General features: G+C 34.6%; 2 protein-coding genes across 2 annotated transcripts; one reads left to right on the top strand and one right to left on the bottom strand.

The window, feature by feature from the left end:
- Positions 1 to 3,492: 3,492 nt before the first annotated feature.
- Positions 3,493 to 7,286, top strand: LPA3 (Low PSII Accumulation 3). The gene is made up of 12 exons (XM_079023430.1): positions 3,493 to 3,904; positions 4,355 to 4,385; positions 4,482 to 4,574; positions 4,996 to 5,058; positions 5,206 to 5,317; positions 5,429 to 5,514; positions 5,611 to 5,669; positions 5,766 to 5,868; positions 5,951 to 6,011; positions 6,501 to 6,583; positions 6,680 to 6,760; positions 7,095 to 7,286. The coding sequence occupies exons 1-12, from the start codon at positions 3,579 to 3,581 to the stop codon at positions 7,152 to 7,154; spliced, it is 1,158 nt and encodes a 385-aa protein (XP_078879556.1). The 5' UTR covers positions 3,493 to 3,578; the 3' UTR covers positions 7,155 to 7,286.
- A 168-nt stretch (positions 7,287 to 7,454) lies between these two features.
- Positions 7,455 to 11,246, bottom strand: LOC145084165 (putative cyclic nucleotide-gated ion channel 5). Its single transcript, XM_079023429.1, has 8 exons — positions 10,995 to 11,246; positions 10,130 to 10,458; positions 9,479 to 10,055; positions 9,193 to 9,405; positions 8,781 to 9,085; positions 8,583 to 8,694; positions 8,270 to 8,506; positions 7,455 to 8,207 (listed from the first exon to the last, which is right to left on the bottom strand). Exons 2-8 carry the CDS (start codon positions 10,186 to 10,188, stop codon positions 7,464 to 7,466), a joined length of 2,247 nt encoding a protein of 748 aa, XP_078879555.1. The 5' UTR covers positions 10,189 to 10,458; positions 10,995 to 11,246; the 3' UTR covers positions 7,455 to 7,463.
- Between the last annotated feature and the right edge of the window lie 4,104 nt (positions 11,247 to 15,350).

Here is a 15,350-nt window from a genome sequence, read left to right as displayed (position 1 = left end):
TAGGTATGAATGAAGATTGCCATGAATTTGTGTGTAGATTGTCTGAATGGTATTGGACATGGCAAAAGCTTGCTGCAACGTTCATGAGTACTTATGAACTAGTTTTGAGCATTGGAACAAACCCGCGCTTGTTGGAATCACCTTATGGAATGTGATAAAAAGGGTGATCGCAAGACGATAATATCATATAGTCTTAAAACCAAGATATATGGTTTGTTATTTGTTAATTGGTTGTACATTGATAATGTGAAACCGCATCAGTAACTTGATGTTATAAAACGCATTGTTGTGTTAAGGAAATTGGCACTTATGCTTTAGAAAGAAACCCTGGCCGATTTCTCTTCCCTCTCCTCTCTCTCAAATCATCCTCTTGCTAGTTGGTGTTTGTAAGCCATTAGAGGAGTGACAATTGTGACTCTAAAGCTCCAAGGACAAGAAGATCAAGCAAGTGATTCAAGGTATACTTCTAACTCTGATTTCATAATGTTATTATAGTCAATTAGCCATTAGAAGTCTTGGATTGAATGCATGTTTAATTAGAGAAACCTAGATCCATGCATTAGGGTTTGCATGTGCACATAGGAATGTTCATATGACCAAAACCCATCAACTTTTATGTTGCATATTGTTTTGTATCGTTCATTGTATGTTCAATGAATGTGATCTAATATCCCTATGTCACACAGCCCGACCTTTCTGTCGCCGGCTAGGGGTGTGACACTTTGTGGACATGCATGCCCAATGCATGTCATTCTTCATCAAGGTCAAAATAGGAGAAATAGGGTCACAATCTCATGTATGAACTCAAATCATCATAACATTTCAAATATGGAACATCTAACCATATTTCAGTGGTGGCTCAATCAATTTGGGGGCTCTAAGCGAATAAAAAATTTAGGGCCCTTTGACTTTTATTATAGTTAATGTTATAAACTATCCTCTTTTATCTGGGTTTGGGACCATAACATAGTTAACTCAAAATTGCAGAATCATTTAGAAAAGAACTTATTTATGCACGGACAATGCAACAATAGTTAACATAACATATACATTTAGAAAAGAGCCAAACCAATTAGACAACTACAAATCAACAAAAGTACATTCTTTTCTAGGTTGACACAATTACACAGTCTTGAAAATAGAACATACTTGAAAACTCAAATTCCAACCAAATTCGTTCCAACAGACAATACATAATCAGATAATGGAAAATTCAATTACTCAAAAATGGAGAATCATAATTAGACAGTGGATAAATTTTTTTAAAAAAATTATCCCTAAAATAAACTATTATTTAACCATAATACATAATCAAGATAATGGAAAAATCAATTACTCAAAACAGGAAAGTGGAAACCAGCACATACCGTTTCAGTAATTCGGTTCTTGACTTCTTGTCTAATTGTCTTCTTGACAGCCTTGAAGACTTGAAGTTTTGAGTCTTTTGAACAATCAATAATGGAGAATCAGAAGGTATTTTTCAGAAGATGGACAATCAATATTCAATCAGAGAGCAGAGAAGGAACTAGGAAGAGAAGAAGACGTGAAAAACAGAAGGGTATTTTTCAGTGCTCGGTTTTCAACTTTCAAGAATCGAGATTCAGAGAAGAGAAGGAAGAAGAACATGTGATGGCGCTTACTTGTAACAAGATTTAAGAATCGATAGTTTCAATTAATCTATTTTGGCTGATGAATATGATTTTTGTAATGTGGCGTGGGTAGTGTACCGTGAAAGGAGTAGTGGACTAGAGGAGCATACATATAAAATTCTTGGGTTAAATGGGGCCCTTTAGAAGTGGGGCCCTAAGCCCTAGCTTAATTAAAAGCATAGTAAGGCCGGCCCTGCCATATTTAGTACCCTAATGGTTCATAAAAATCCAACATTTATGGACATGCACAACCCATTCATTTCCTCCACTCAAACTATGTCAAAAGGGGAGAAAATGACCTACATCTCATACATGGCATTCTAAACACCAACTCTTGGATCCAGAAGACATAACGCACAAGGGACCTTGATGAACCATAAAGTTGCTAACTTTATCCAACCCAATCATCCAAACTTCAACCATGGACCAAAATATGCCAAAAATATTAGATCTATAAGAAATGAACAATATATATTAAGTCTTGAGGGCTTATAAAGGTCTAGAAAATGATCACAAATGTGGAGAGGAGTTGCTTGCTAGATCCTTGCACCAGAGACTTCTTCTTCTTCCTTTAATGAACACCAAAATCACCTAAATGAGTTCAAAAGCTTGAAAAGAGGTTAGAGTTGGGTCTTGTGCTCAAAAGGAGTGATGGAGGCTGAGGGTGGAAGAACCCCTAGCAATCACATCCTCTAAATAGTGCCTTAAGCCCGAAAATTTAGGGTTTTACACCCTGGGGTCACCACGTTGTGGCCAATACACGACTATGTCGTAGTGACTTAACTGATACGCGTTATCAAATATGGTTGTCATGTCGCGATGATCCTCACCACCACATCTGGCCACCCATAATTCACAAAAATTAGAGCATAAAACTAATACATGACAAATCAGGTGTTATAATTTATATATCCAAAATCTTTGATTTTGCCTCAACTTAGTTGTCTTAAAAATATTCAGACCAACCATAATTCATCGAGAAATTCTCATTTTCTTATATCTTCATTGTTAAACCCATATAACTATTTCTAAGACTTAACAATTTAAGCATTATATATTCAAAGATATTAAAATTATTTTGTTTATTACATTATTTTTTTTCCCTAAACAATACACTACATATAAATTGTTAAATCTTAGAAATGGTTATATGGGTTTAACATTGAAGTTAGAAGAAAATAAAAAATTATTGTTGAAAAATATCTTAATTGTCTTATGGGCGGTCTGGAACTCTGAATATTCTTAAAACAATTAAGTTGAGGCAAAATGAAAGATTTTAGATATATAAATGGTGTTTAAAAGTTTTTTAATATTTTCTATGAAATTGTCATAAAAATGACGGTCAATAACATTTTATTTGCTTTTTAAGTCACCAAAACTTATATAATTATATCCAACTGACCAATTTTTTCCGGTTATAATATACCATCGATTACATGGACAACCGGTGATGTGGATTCTATTTGGGTTTGTGACCGGCTATCACCGGTATCAATGGTATAATAGAACAAAAAAAAGTTTATCGGTCAATTAGACGTAATTAAATCTTTAGTGACCTAATGGGTAAATTTTGTTTGGTGTCCGAAATGAAAGTAAGTTTGAAATAAAATCCAAAATGGATTCGAAATATTATTTATAGAGGGTCATGTTACCGGATCGGATCAGTATACTCATTTATCCATTACAAAAATACAGATCTAAAATGGATCATTCCGAACCAAATGGTCAATTTTAAAATTATCTTGTTACTTTGTTCTTTTTAAAAAACATGATTACTCGATTTCCTTTTTTTACCGTCATAATTTTTACTCAACATAAATCAAAAGAATAAAGAATTGTTTGGTTATCAACGGTTAATCCCCTCCAACTGTTCCTGGAAGCGTTATCTCTCCTCCACCTCAATTTCTGCTCTGTCTTTGTTCCTCTAAAATGGCTATGGCTTCCTCATTTTCGCCTTCCTCTTCGCACCTTTACTCCCGTAGTCACAATCATCATCTCACTCTCTCTGCTCCTTTCTCTGTACCCCCCTCTCGAATCCTCTTCAATTTGTCTCAAACTCTCTCTTCCCCCAATAAGCTTGCAGTGAATTCAATCAAGTGCAGCAGCAACGAAGCTTCTTCTACACCAATAACTGCTCGAAAGCTTGGGGTATCAGTTTACAAGCCTAAATCATACGAAGTTCTTGTTACCGACGCCGCTAATTCCCTCGCTTGTGCTCTCGACGATGGCAAAACCCGCCTTGAAATCGATTTTCCGTAATTCTCTTAACTTTAGCATCCAATGAATATTTTGTTCCTGTTTGTACCTTTTGGTTCATCAATCGAACTCATTGTTGCTTCAGATTGTAATTTTAGCGAGAACTTAGTGAAAGGGTAAATGTTCCTCATTGCACGATTCTGTTTGTTTAGTGCACGGTTTTTTTAGTCACAAATAAGCCATTAGTACGCTTGACATGTTAGAACAACGTAATTGGGGATAAATTGAGGAAATGTAATTGCAATTTGCCATTTCATCAAGGGTAGAGTTGAATCACTCTCAGTTCATCAGTTGCAACGTCTTCTAAACGATCATATTAATCGAAGTTTTGGATCATTTGTGGAAAGTAGTTGTACATAAACGTTATACATTGTTTGATTGCTCCCTGTTCAATTTTCTTAATTTTGATAAAACTGCTGCTTACATTTGTTATTTGATGGCATTAACAGGCCATTGCCAACCAGCATTTCTTCATATAAGGTATCTTCATAGCCTCTTCATGCTTTCTTGCTGGTTCTGTAAAGCTTTTCCTTTCTTAGTAAAAAGCCTCCCCTAATCCTATATGACATTATGAAGGGATCTTCAGATGAGTTTAGTGATGCCAATGTTCAACTTGCCTTGGCTGTTGTTAGGAAGCTTAAAGAGAGAAGGGAAACACGAGCTTGCGTTGTAAGTCTACACTTACTTTTTAGGGCTAAATGTAAGAAATAACAACGTAGTTTCATTTATTTGCTTATTATATCACCTTACTTTCATTTCCATCTATTACAATACTTTAAACTTTTTCTTAGCAAGACCATTCTACTTTAAAGAATCTACCTAATAATACCATTTTGCTTTCATTCTTTTTATCGAGACATGGTACTTTGAAAAAATAAAAAATAAATAATTGCTTTGTATTTGAATGACATTGCTATAATTGGGGTGATTTCTCGAAGTACAATGCTATAATAGGAAGAAACGAAATTAGAATGCTATAATAAACAGATAAATGAACATACGATATTATTTCTTGCATTTAACCTTATTTCATATCCGGTGAATTTTCTTGATTAAGATATATTTATGTTAAACTTATTGTTTGATGTAGGTGTTTCCTGATAATCCAGAAAAACGAAGAGCCTCCGAGTTGTTCAAATCAGCTATTGACTTGGTAACTCAGCTAGCTAATTTAGAACTAATTTCTGTAATATGTAAATTGTTTCATATTAATATAAAAATTTATGTATGGATCACTTGTTGCATCTATTTGATGAGAAAAACAATTTCTTGTAATCCAATATTTGTGGTTTTCTTACAGATTGATGAGATCACTATTGGTTCCTTGGATGATATTCCCACTGGTCCTGTTGGTTCTTTCTTCAGATCTATAAGGAACACTCTTGATTTTGATTTTGATGATGACAATCAAGGTTACCCTTTTTTTTATAGCTGTAATCATTTTAAGTAACAAGTATATAAACAGAATCACAAGTTTTGACTGGATTCTTGTTTTCATAATTGTCTCCTTTTATGAAGCACAGAAAGGTGGCTGTCTGACAAACCACCAACACTTTTTGTATTCATCAGTTGCAGCACCCGTGAACTTGCTACCATTGAGAAATATCTGGTAGGGTGTACTTTCTCTTATATTCATCATTTATCTCTGTAGTGCTGTTTCTTGTTACCTTACTCTGTATTGTATTTATACTCCAATATTATATAGGAAAAGTTTGGTGGATCAACACCCGCCCTCCTATTTAATCTGGAGCTTGAAACTTTGCGGTAATTCCGTTTATACCCTTTGAATTCAGATGGAATTCATGTTTGTTGTGAAAAACCTTACTTCTTGCTTGACAAATGAAACTATTGAAATCACAGAGCTGACCTTGGCCTTGTTGGTTTTCCACCCAAGGATTTACACTACCGATTTCTTTCTCAGTTTGTTCCAGTCTTTTATATTCGAATAAGAGAGTATTCCAAGGTACCTCTCTCTCTCTCTCTCATGCTTTTGTATTTATTAAATTTTACTTTATTTTTATTATCTTTTTACTTTAAAATGCAAGACAGTGGCAGTACCACCATACATTGTTAATTACGATGGTGCCCTCTTCCGCCAATACCCAGGTAACAATTGTGATATAAGTTAACTTGAATTTCTGTTTTCCTCCCTTTGGGAAAATCTGTAAAAATGTAGGGCTTAACCTTTCCCTCACTTTATCTGTTAAGTCAAGTCGTTCTTTTTTCTTTAAGTCAAAAAGAAGCATCCATATATCGTTAAAGGTCCTTTATGGGTAAAGTGACTGAATGGGTAATAATGTTTTTCACAATATTCACCGGTTTTAGCATGAGAGGAGTTGGGAGGAAAAAAGAATGGCAAGTAGTTAAAGGGTTAGTGTCTTAATACATTAAGCCACATTATTTTTAGGCTTAACCCGCTAAGTCATTCAGTCTGGATTGAGTAAAAAGAAATAAACATATATAGCTGTGGAGATTAAGTGCTTAATCTATTAAGCTCATTAAATAAAAAAGTAACAGCCCCATGTCCCCATTAAGTCAATTAATAAAAAAAGAAACAGTGCTTAACCTGTTGATATTAACCTTATGATAATGCAGGACCCTGGCAGGTGATGCTTAAGCAAGCAGATAATTCGTATGCCTGTGTTGCAGAAAGCGAAACGCGCTTCACGCTTAATGAAGTAAATTTCCGTTATTACCCTTTTTCTGTTTTCAGTATAAATAAAATAAAATATGTTTCTGAGTTTTGAGAGATTTGTTTGGCATGTTTACTTTAGACCAAGGAAGAATTACTGAGGGTACTTGGACTCAAGGAGGAACAAGGAAGCCAACTTGAATTCCTTCGTCGTGGTTACAGGGTTTGCTTCTTTTCATACTAATTTCTTTCATTTAATTTCTTTCTTTGCATGAAATTTTAAAAAAATCTTCAATGTTTTCGGCCAAACTATATAAAAAACACTATATCTATATGGTTTGTTATTTTTTCAGTTTAACCATAAAAAATTTGCATTTTTCAAAAAACTAACTGCCCCTACCCGGTATATAAAAAAAACACTATATCTATACTGTTACATATAATTTGTGGTAATGGACAAGATACATTTGTTTTTGTTTGAGAGTATAGTAATTATTATTAGACATTTTACAAATAGTTCTTGGGTTACAACTTACAAATGCATGATGTGGTTACAGAAAGCAACATGGTGGGAGGAAGACGTGGATTTGGAGTTATCTTCCGCATGGCGTACCTGAGACTCTGAGAGTGAGTTAACCCCCCATACAAACATCAAGAGATGTGGTGGGGATGGGGTACCATAATTTATTCACATATGTATATCATAAGTACACAATTTTCCTGTTTATATTATTTTCTGCTTTCATTTTTGTCACCGTGTCCCAGTATTGGCCACAGTTAAGGAGAAAATAATCTCTTTCACAATCCGTGTAACGTTTAACAAACGTTTTTCCCCTGGGGTCGGCTATAATCTATATCACATCAAAAATTCAAAACAGCTACAACATCCGTTCATAATTCACAACTTAATAAATGTAAATTTCCATCTACAAATCACCAAAATCCGGCTCGGAAGGCTTTTGAAGACTAATAAATCCGGTCGACACTCCCCGCTTCCTCTGAACCCGTTTCATAGCATTAGCCGCAAACTTGGACGCATACATCGTCGCACCAAATGACGACGACGACGAAACCCGCCCTCTAATCAACGCAGTTTCTTCGTTAACATCCTCTTCAACCTCCTCCTCATCTTCCTCCTCATAATCATCCATATAATCCTCATCCGATTCTTCCTCCTCCAACCGATGCAATTCCAAAATCTTCCTCCTGGAATACCTCCTCCACGCCGCCTGAATAAAACTCGCCGCCCATGTCCGCCACTGCTGTGAATAAAACCGGAAAGTATGCTGAACTTGCCGACTATGAAGCCGCCTAAACTGACTCGTTATAAACTTCACCTCGTCTGCGATCAACGCAAACGCTTCCACCTCCGTTAACGCCATAACCGTTCGTGTTGACGGCGGTAGGTTACCCGCCGATTTGGGATCCAACGCCCACGTCAACAACTCTTCTCCGCAAAAATCGCCTTCTTTCAAAAACCCCCGGTTGAAAAAACCGCTTCTCCCGCCGTCTGTCGTGACGCTTTCTAAACGCCCCCGGATTATGAACAACATTTCGTCGACAGGGTCGCCTTCCCTTAAAACAAACGTGCTTTCTGTGTAAAGACTTGGTTTAAGTCTCTCGCATATGGCGTCTAGTAATCTTTCGTCAAAATTTGCAAACAATGGAACCTGCAACAGTTAGGATTTTAAGTTTTCAGTGCATGGAAGTTTGTTTAATTACAGTAACATACCCTTTTGACTAGATTTAAACAGAGGTGTCTTTTGATGTCCCTTCTGAGATCTTTTGGTAGACTTTGGACTAAGCTTTCTTCATCTACTCCTCTTGTTTCCACCCATTTGTACTGATCGTATCTTCGCACTCGTTCTTTAAGCTCTTGAGGAAGCAACCTATGATGCATCCATTGTTCAGAGTCACGCCTTTTGATTCTCATCTCCTCTAAACGAACCGAAAGCGATTGAAGATACGTCTGTTCAAAAACCAAAAACCAAAACATAAAAAACCCATTCCACGTGGCACGAGATTATTATTGGGCTAAATATTACCTGCATGTTGCCGATGAGAAGAGCAAAGAGTATGAGCCCAGAAATGGCGATTATGATTGAGAAAATAATTTCTTTAGCATATGTACTGGTTTCAAGCCCCTGACCGAGTGTACTGTTGTATGGAATTGAGCAAATGTTGAGAGATGTTTTGATTAGAATTTTTAGGTGGGTTATAATTTATAAAAGAAATGGACTTGCCTTAAGTTTCGTAATCCCCACCACAAACAGTAGCAGTATTTAGATGGAAAATGTTCAGAGGAATCAACTTGAGATTGCACAGCTTGTAAGTAAATCCCATAATCAAATTCTCCATAGGATTCACTTTCAACGCAATGTTCATCAAGAGTGGCTTTAGCAACTTGCAGCCAAGCTTTGTATCCTTCTGTCTCGTCATGTCCACAGTAAAGATATTCTATCTCACATTTACTCTCATCACGACATGCTTGCGCCCAACATGCACTCTTACGTTCCACAGCTAACAGATACCAGAAAGCTCCAAATATCTGTTCACATCACTTCAAATCAGATAAACATTTTTTCATGCATAATTTATAAATGAAACCGATGGATATATATGAAATTAAGTGAAAAAGAAAGAAAGAGCATTTACATGACCAGCAAGAACAAACCAAACCAAGTAGTAAGCTGCACCAGCCCAAGCTGTTTCAGTAATGACACCCACAGTTTTTTTGAGCTCTGAAAACAACGGTAGAATACGAAGAGATCTAGGAATATATTGCACAATCACAATCCACAGTAAAATCTTTTTTGTACCCAAAACACCCGAACCATGATCATTCTGAAGAAACCTCCACACCACAATCTGAAATAAATAAATAAGATCACTAAAAAAAAAAGACCACTGATTTTTTTGTATACAAAATGAATACTTCAACCTGTGGTAAAGGTAGCACAGAGAGAATGTCAACAAAGAAATAACGTTGCATATATCTTCTTGCAATCTGTGCAGGATCTATGACAAGTTCACCACGTCCAAACACTCTTGATGATGGAGCTATATAAGCTGTACGAAACTGGAGACCAATGCGTACAAGGTAGAAAATATCAACTATGGTTCTCACAGTTGTAATGGAGTGTGCTAAACTTCTATGTATTTTTAAGCAACTTTCCGTATTATGATAAACGGGAATATAGAAAAATAAAGGATCCACATATACTGCAAGAATGCAAGATAACACCAGAAACTTGTTCCATAACAAAAGTGTTTTGTCTTGAGGATCGATTATTTTGTTCTCAGAGACTTTTAGATCTTCTGAAAACACTGCACGTGAGACTCCGGTTTTTAAAGTTTGGCCAAAATTTATAAGTCCTTCAGACCTTCTTCTCACATACTTAATTGATTTAGATGCAGTGGTACGTGGATGACCAGAAGGGGGTGCTCCTTCTATATTGAATCCACACCTCTTCATTATATTAGATGGATATGACAAACTCGAATCCAGAACATTCAACCTAAATTAAAACATTGAAGAATCAAATTGTTACTTGACAGATTATCTGATTATGTTTCAGTAATTAATTTGTACCTTACGAATCTTTCTTCTTGACCACCTATGTATATTGTGGTGTGACAATTGTCAAACATTTTGGGAAGTGAATGGGGGAGGAAGAAAGGGGAATCATGACAGTGATTGTAACAACAATTCTTTTAAGATCTTTTAACTGCCAATGGTACCACTGTGATATCTCTGGTAGTTTGGTTAAGTGGAGTTGAATTGGATCTGGTACCATGAATGCTAAGGCCACACGATGAACACCAGAATTACAAACACGATTAGCCCCAGATGTGTTACTCTGTTCAGCAACTGATCACCAATCCAGACATGTAGGGGATCATGTATGCATATTACTCACTCTGTATTGTCATCAAATCATCAAATGAAATTTTATGTCATCAGTTACAGAAATAGGATCATCTTGCATCACCCAATCAAAGCAAACATAAACACAAATTATGTAGCTGAGAAGATCATATTAGGAAACAAGGTTTTGGATGCATGTGATCAAACAATATATTGTTGTATGATGCGAATCTGGAGACTCAGCTACAAAATCATCACATTTGTATGATTGAAATTATAAAATGAGATCTCGAGCAACTGATGTTTTTTAGTATGATTTTTGAAAATGAAGGTAGCAATCTAAACATCTGAAATACGCAAAATAAACATCTCCAGATTCATTTCACAGCTCAACGAAGAAAAATCAAACACGAAAAAACAATATCTCACATGCGCACAGACTGAAATAACATTTCGAATATGAGGGTAGCAATTTGGACATTCAGATAAAGCACAACAAAAATCTCCATATTCATAAAATTAAACACGAATGAGCAGTATCTAACACAATGAAAGAAGATTTCAGATCAAATTGAAGAAACCTACTTACCTTAAAATTCTTCAATTTTTTCAATCTATCAGATCCTGTTCCAAGAAGATCAAAATCGAAGAAACAAAACGGAAAACTAGCCTAGTTTCGCACGAGCGAGATACTGATGAGAACCTAATTTGGGAGTGATTTTGGCGCGAAAAAAAAGGGAAATGACCGATAAAATCAGGAGGTGTTTCTGGTACACATTGATCGTTGAAAACGGTTAGCCATTGCTCATATTCCTTGTCGCGGGAAGCACCTTGAAGTTTACATCACTTTACAGAAAGCCACCAAAACCTAGTAATTGTTGCAATTCACCTCAATTTTTTTTCTTGATTATTATTGGAAATAAGTGTTCCCTTAATAAGAAGCCTTGAGACCATTCTTTTCAACCTACATCTCCGATGGAGATTTGAATTTAAGAATCTCATATTATATTAAACTAGGTGTAAAACATATATATTACATGGGTTAATTAAAAAAATAAATATAAATGTTTAAATATTTAAAAACTTTGGATTTATAAGAAAATAAGAAAAATAATAAATTATTAAAATTGATTTTTTTATCTTTTAAATTGAAATAAATAAGCAAAATAAACTAATGAGCTTTAATTTGGTTATTTTGAAATAAGAAGATAAATCCATTAATGAAATTGATATTCATTTATTACTACTTTATTGTAATTATTACATTGAAATATTATGTGAAATTTATTAAAATAGAAAAAAACCCATAAAATGATATGCGGAAAAAAATTAATTCAAAATAATTATAAAATAACATTTGACAAATTGAATGAGAGTCTAACATATGACAAAAAAACATTCATTTATTAGAGTAGATAAGTTTCGAACTATTCAAAAAGTTAACTAAACAAATTGTTACAGATATTGTACTAAACACACGTTCATACCAGTGGCGGTTCGGTCCTCAGGGTGTGTAAGTGATGCGGTCGCATAGTGCCTCCGATTTTAAGGGGCCTCTAAATTTAAAGAAAATATATAGTAATGGTGTTGGTATTTTCATAAAATACAATTTTATGTGTTTTTATTAAAGAAACTTAGCAGCTAACTATATACACAATGTAACATTTGGTTGCAATCTTAAAGTAATTTTAATTGTGAAAAAAAATCAACGAAAATCAAAAAATCAAAATCTTATCATAAATTCTATATTTATAAAAAATTTAAGAAAAATATCTATATAAAAAATAAACATACGTTTCTATTATAAGTTCAAGAAAATGTTATAGGTTTTATAAAATTCACCAAAAGATCAAACCCTAACAAACTTAATAACGGTACAAGTAGATTATCGGTATTGTTCGTCTCTCTTTAAATTTTCCAAATCCCACTGACGTTTAGCTTCTTTCTCTCTCAGGCTAAATGCTCATTTTTTGAATGATTTATTTATAAATTCATAATGAATTTAAAGAATAATAAAGTAGAGAAAGTAAAAAAAAAAAAAAAAAAACAATGTTCTTGTTTTTCCTTTCATATAGTATATTGTCTTGTGCATTATGTTTATCACTCTATCACTTAGATTTATAGCTTTAACTTTTCAATGTTTGGTATAGAGGGATTAGAATAGAGGATTAGTAAATTTTAGGATAGAGTGGAGAAGGCAGTAATGAACTTCTTATTTTTTGGCTTTTAATATTAATATAATATAATCTAATATTTATCTTATGAATGTTAGAAAACAAAAATTTTGTTTGCTGCTCTAATTATTTTAAACATTAACTTTTGATAAATATTTCATATATATATATAGAAAATTTTGTTTGCTGCTCTAATTAAATGTTTCTAACTAGAAAATTTGAGTCGGGTTGTTCTAAACGTAAAAAGAAAACAAAAAAAAACAATTTATTCATAGTTAAAAAGGATCTATCAATCAATTCATCGTTAAACAAATGTCGAAACACCATCGTAATGAGCAATCAGTTACGTAAGAACGTAGAGAAGAAAAAGTTGAATTACATGTGCTAGAAAACATGGATGAAGTTCATAAAGTTATGAAAAAACCTAGAGAAGAAGTTCATAATATTGTGGAAGAACCTAGAAAAATTTTAACTGCAAGTACCAAAAGATATGTCTTGTATAGATGAAGACATAACCGCCTTGAATGGTAATGATGATCACAAAGTAGATACTTCAATGAATATGTATGATCCTAGAAACTAGAACATCTAATGAGTGGATACATGATTTTATAGCCATGAATTTACAAGATGTTTGATAGTAATTTTGAGTTTTGAATTTAGTGAATATCAAATTTAATTAATCATATTTTGCAAAAAAAATATTATGGGGCCTCATTTTTATTTTTGCACAAGGTGTCCGACATGTTAAGGTCGGACCTGTTTTGATATTAAAATGATTTTTTTAAAGGTTTTTATGTCATTTCATATTTAAGGATATTAACAAAAAAATGACACTTATAGGAATAAGATATATAGTTAAAGTCATAAAAGTTATTACTTATACAAAATTATTATGTCTATGTTGAACCATAACTTTTATTTTTGTTTCCTTTTTGCTATTATATTCTACAAAACTTTTTTTTTTATCTATTGGCCAACTACCAATAGATTGATACCGTGTCGGTTTAGGACGAAGCATGTTAGGGTTAATGTCATAAACGTCCAACAAACAAAATATTATGAATGTCAAACAAGTTATTGTGAGAGTAATTTTTTTTTAAATCTTTTTTGTACATATTTTGTTTCATATTGTTTATGAATTACAAACTTTTTATATTAATTTATTTTATAATTATAATTATACTTTATTTCTTTTATCTTAAGCTTTGCAGGACTTATAAATAAGGTTTGTGAAAAACCTTTATTATAATTGTAATATTATAAGTTTTTTGATTTGTTGAGCTAACATTAATATGTAATTAAAAGAATTTAGTGAAAAAGATTTTGATATATTCATCTTGAACTAAGATGACCATAAAAAATGGGTGTGTGATTAGGGACTAATTATCCAGTAGTAACCAGTAACCAGTATCTAGTGTTTCTCGAGAGGATATTAGGCCATCTTATATACCTAGCGACCACATTTTTAGTGACGTCATGGGAGGACGAAAGACGGTGGACACGGGAGATGGGTGGACTGAGATACGTCGTCGGAACAAGCAAGGAAACGATCGGAGTTACATGGCGGATGTAACGCCCGCAGATCCGGGCTAGTCAATTTAGAGGCAATAGGGGTCGCAAACGACTTTTCGACAAAAAGATTATTTAGAATAAATAATCTTAACCAAGTTGTAGAAGATGTCACAGGGTTTCCATACATATACAGAACGCCGAAATCCGAGTTATAACGAAGAAGTTATGACCCGTCGAAGTTTCGCGTCGGAACCGGCACGACGCCGGGAAGCGTAAATAGTAAATTTATGATAGAGCGAGATTTAGATTTAGCGCTCTAAACGAAAGTCGTAGAATATGTTAAACTAAGAACTTCGATAAAAAGAACGCCCAAATCTGACTTCGTATGAAGAAGTTACGATTTTTCGAAGATTCGGGCTATGTTGGCTGAACAAAGGGAAGAAATGAGACGGATGTTGAATAGGGACGAACCTACTATTGTAACAACGCAAATTTTCAAAACAAAATTTTCATTTTAAAAATAAAGTATTTCCATCCAAAACAATGCATAAATAGTTTAAGTATTATGTCAATACAATTAGTCTAAATCCCAAGATCATAAAAACATTCTTCAGTGTGTGTCGATCACGCCGGCGCCTTCTCACGGTCCTTGCTAGTACCTGAAACACATGCATAACAACTGTAAGCATAAATGCTTAGTGAGTTCCCCAATATACAACTTACGCACATACGCCTTTCCAGGCCCTAACCTTCCGGTCCATGTGTCTCAGGGGACTTCCGTCCCTGCTGGGTAAACCTTCCGGTCCTACCCACGCCGACCTTCCGGTCCATCACACAACATATCGCCTTCCGGCCCATAATATAATCGCCTTCCGGCCCATAATATAATCGCCTTCCGGCCCATGACATACATAGCACACATATAACAAATAACTTACCACATATAGCATACATATCACATATCATATCCGACCTTCCGGTCACACAGTCAAACCCTTCCGGGTACAGTATAGTGAGAAGACTCACCTCGTGAATGCTGAAAGCTAGCAAATCCTGAAATCACTCGTGCACAATCCGACGAGCTACAACCTCCCTATAACATCACATATCCCTCATTAACACTTATATCTTCTAAGTGTGACTATCCCTAAGAAGTCAGACTTAGGTCATCTCTGGTCAACGGTCAACGGTCAACTCGACCGGACTCGGCGAGTGCCATGGCGACTCGGCGAGTCTAGACGTCCTCCCCAACTTCC

Source organism: Lactuca serriola, chromosome 1 (assembly GCF_051521515.1).
Source record: "Lactuca serriola cultivar US96UC23 chromosome 1, Lser_US96UC23_V15, whole genome shotgun sequence".
In the NCBI taxonomy this organism is placed as follows: Eukaryota; Viridiplantae; Streptophyta; class Magnoliopsida; order Asterales; family Asteraceae; genus Lactuca; species Lactuca serriola.
The sequence above is the reverse complement of the archived record's forward strand: the minus strand, read 5'-3'. Positions and strand labels throughout refer to the sequence as shown.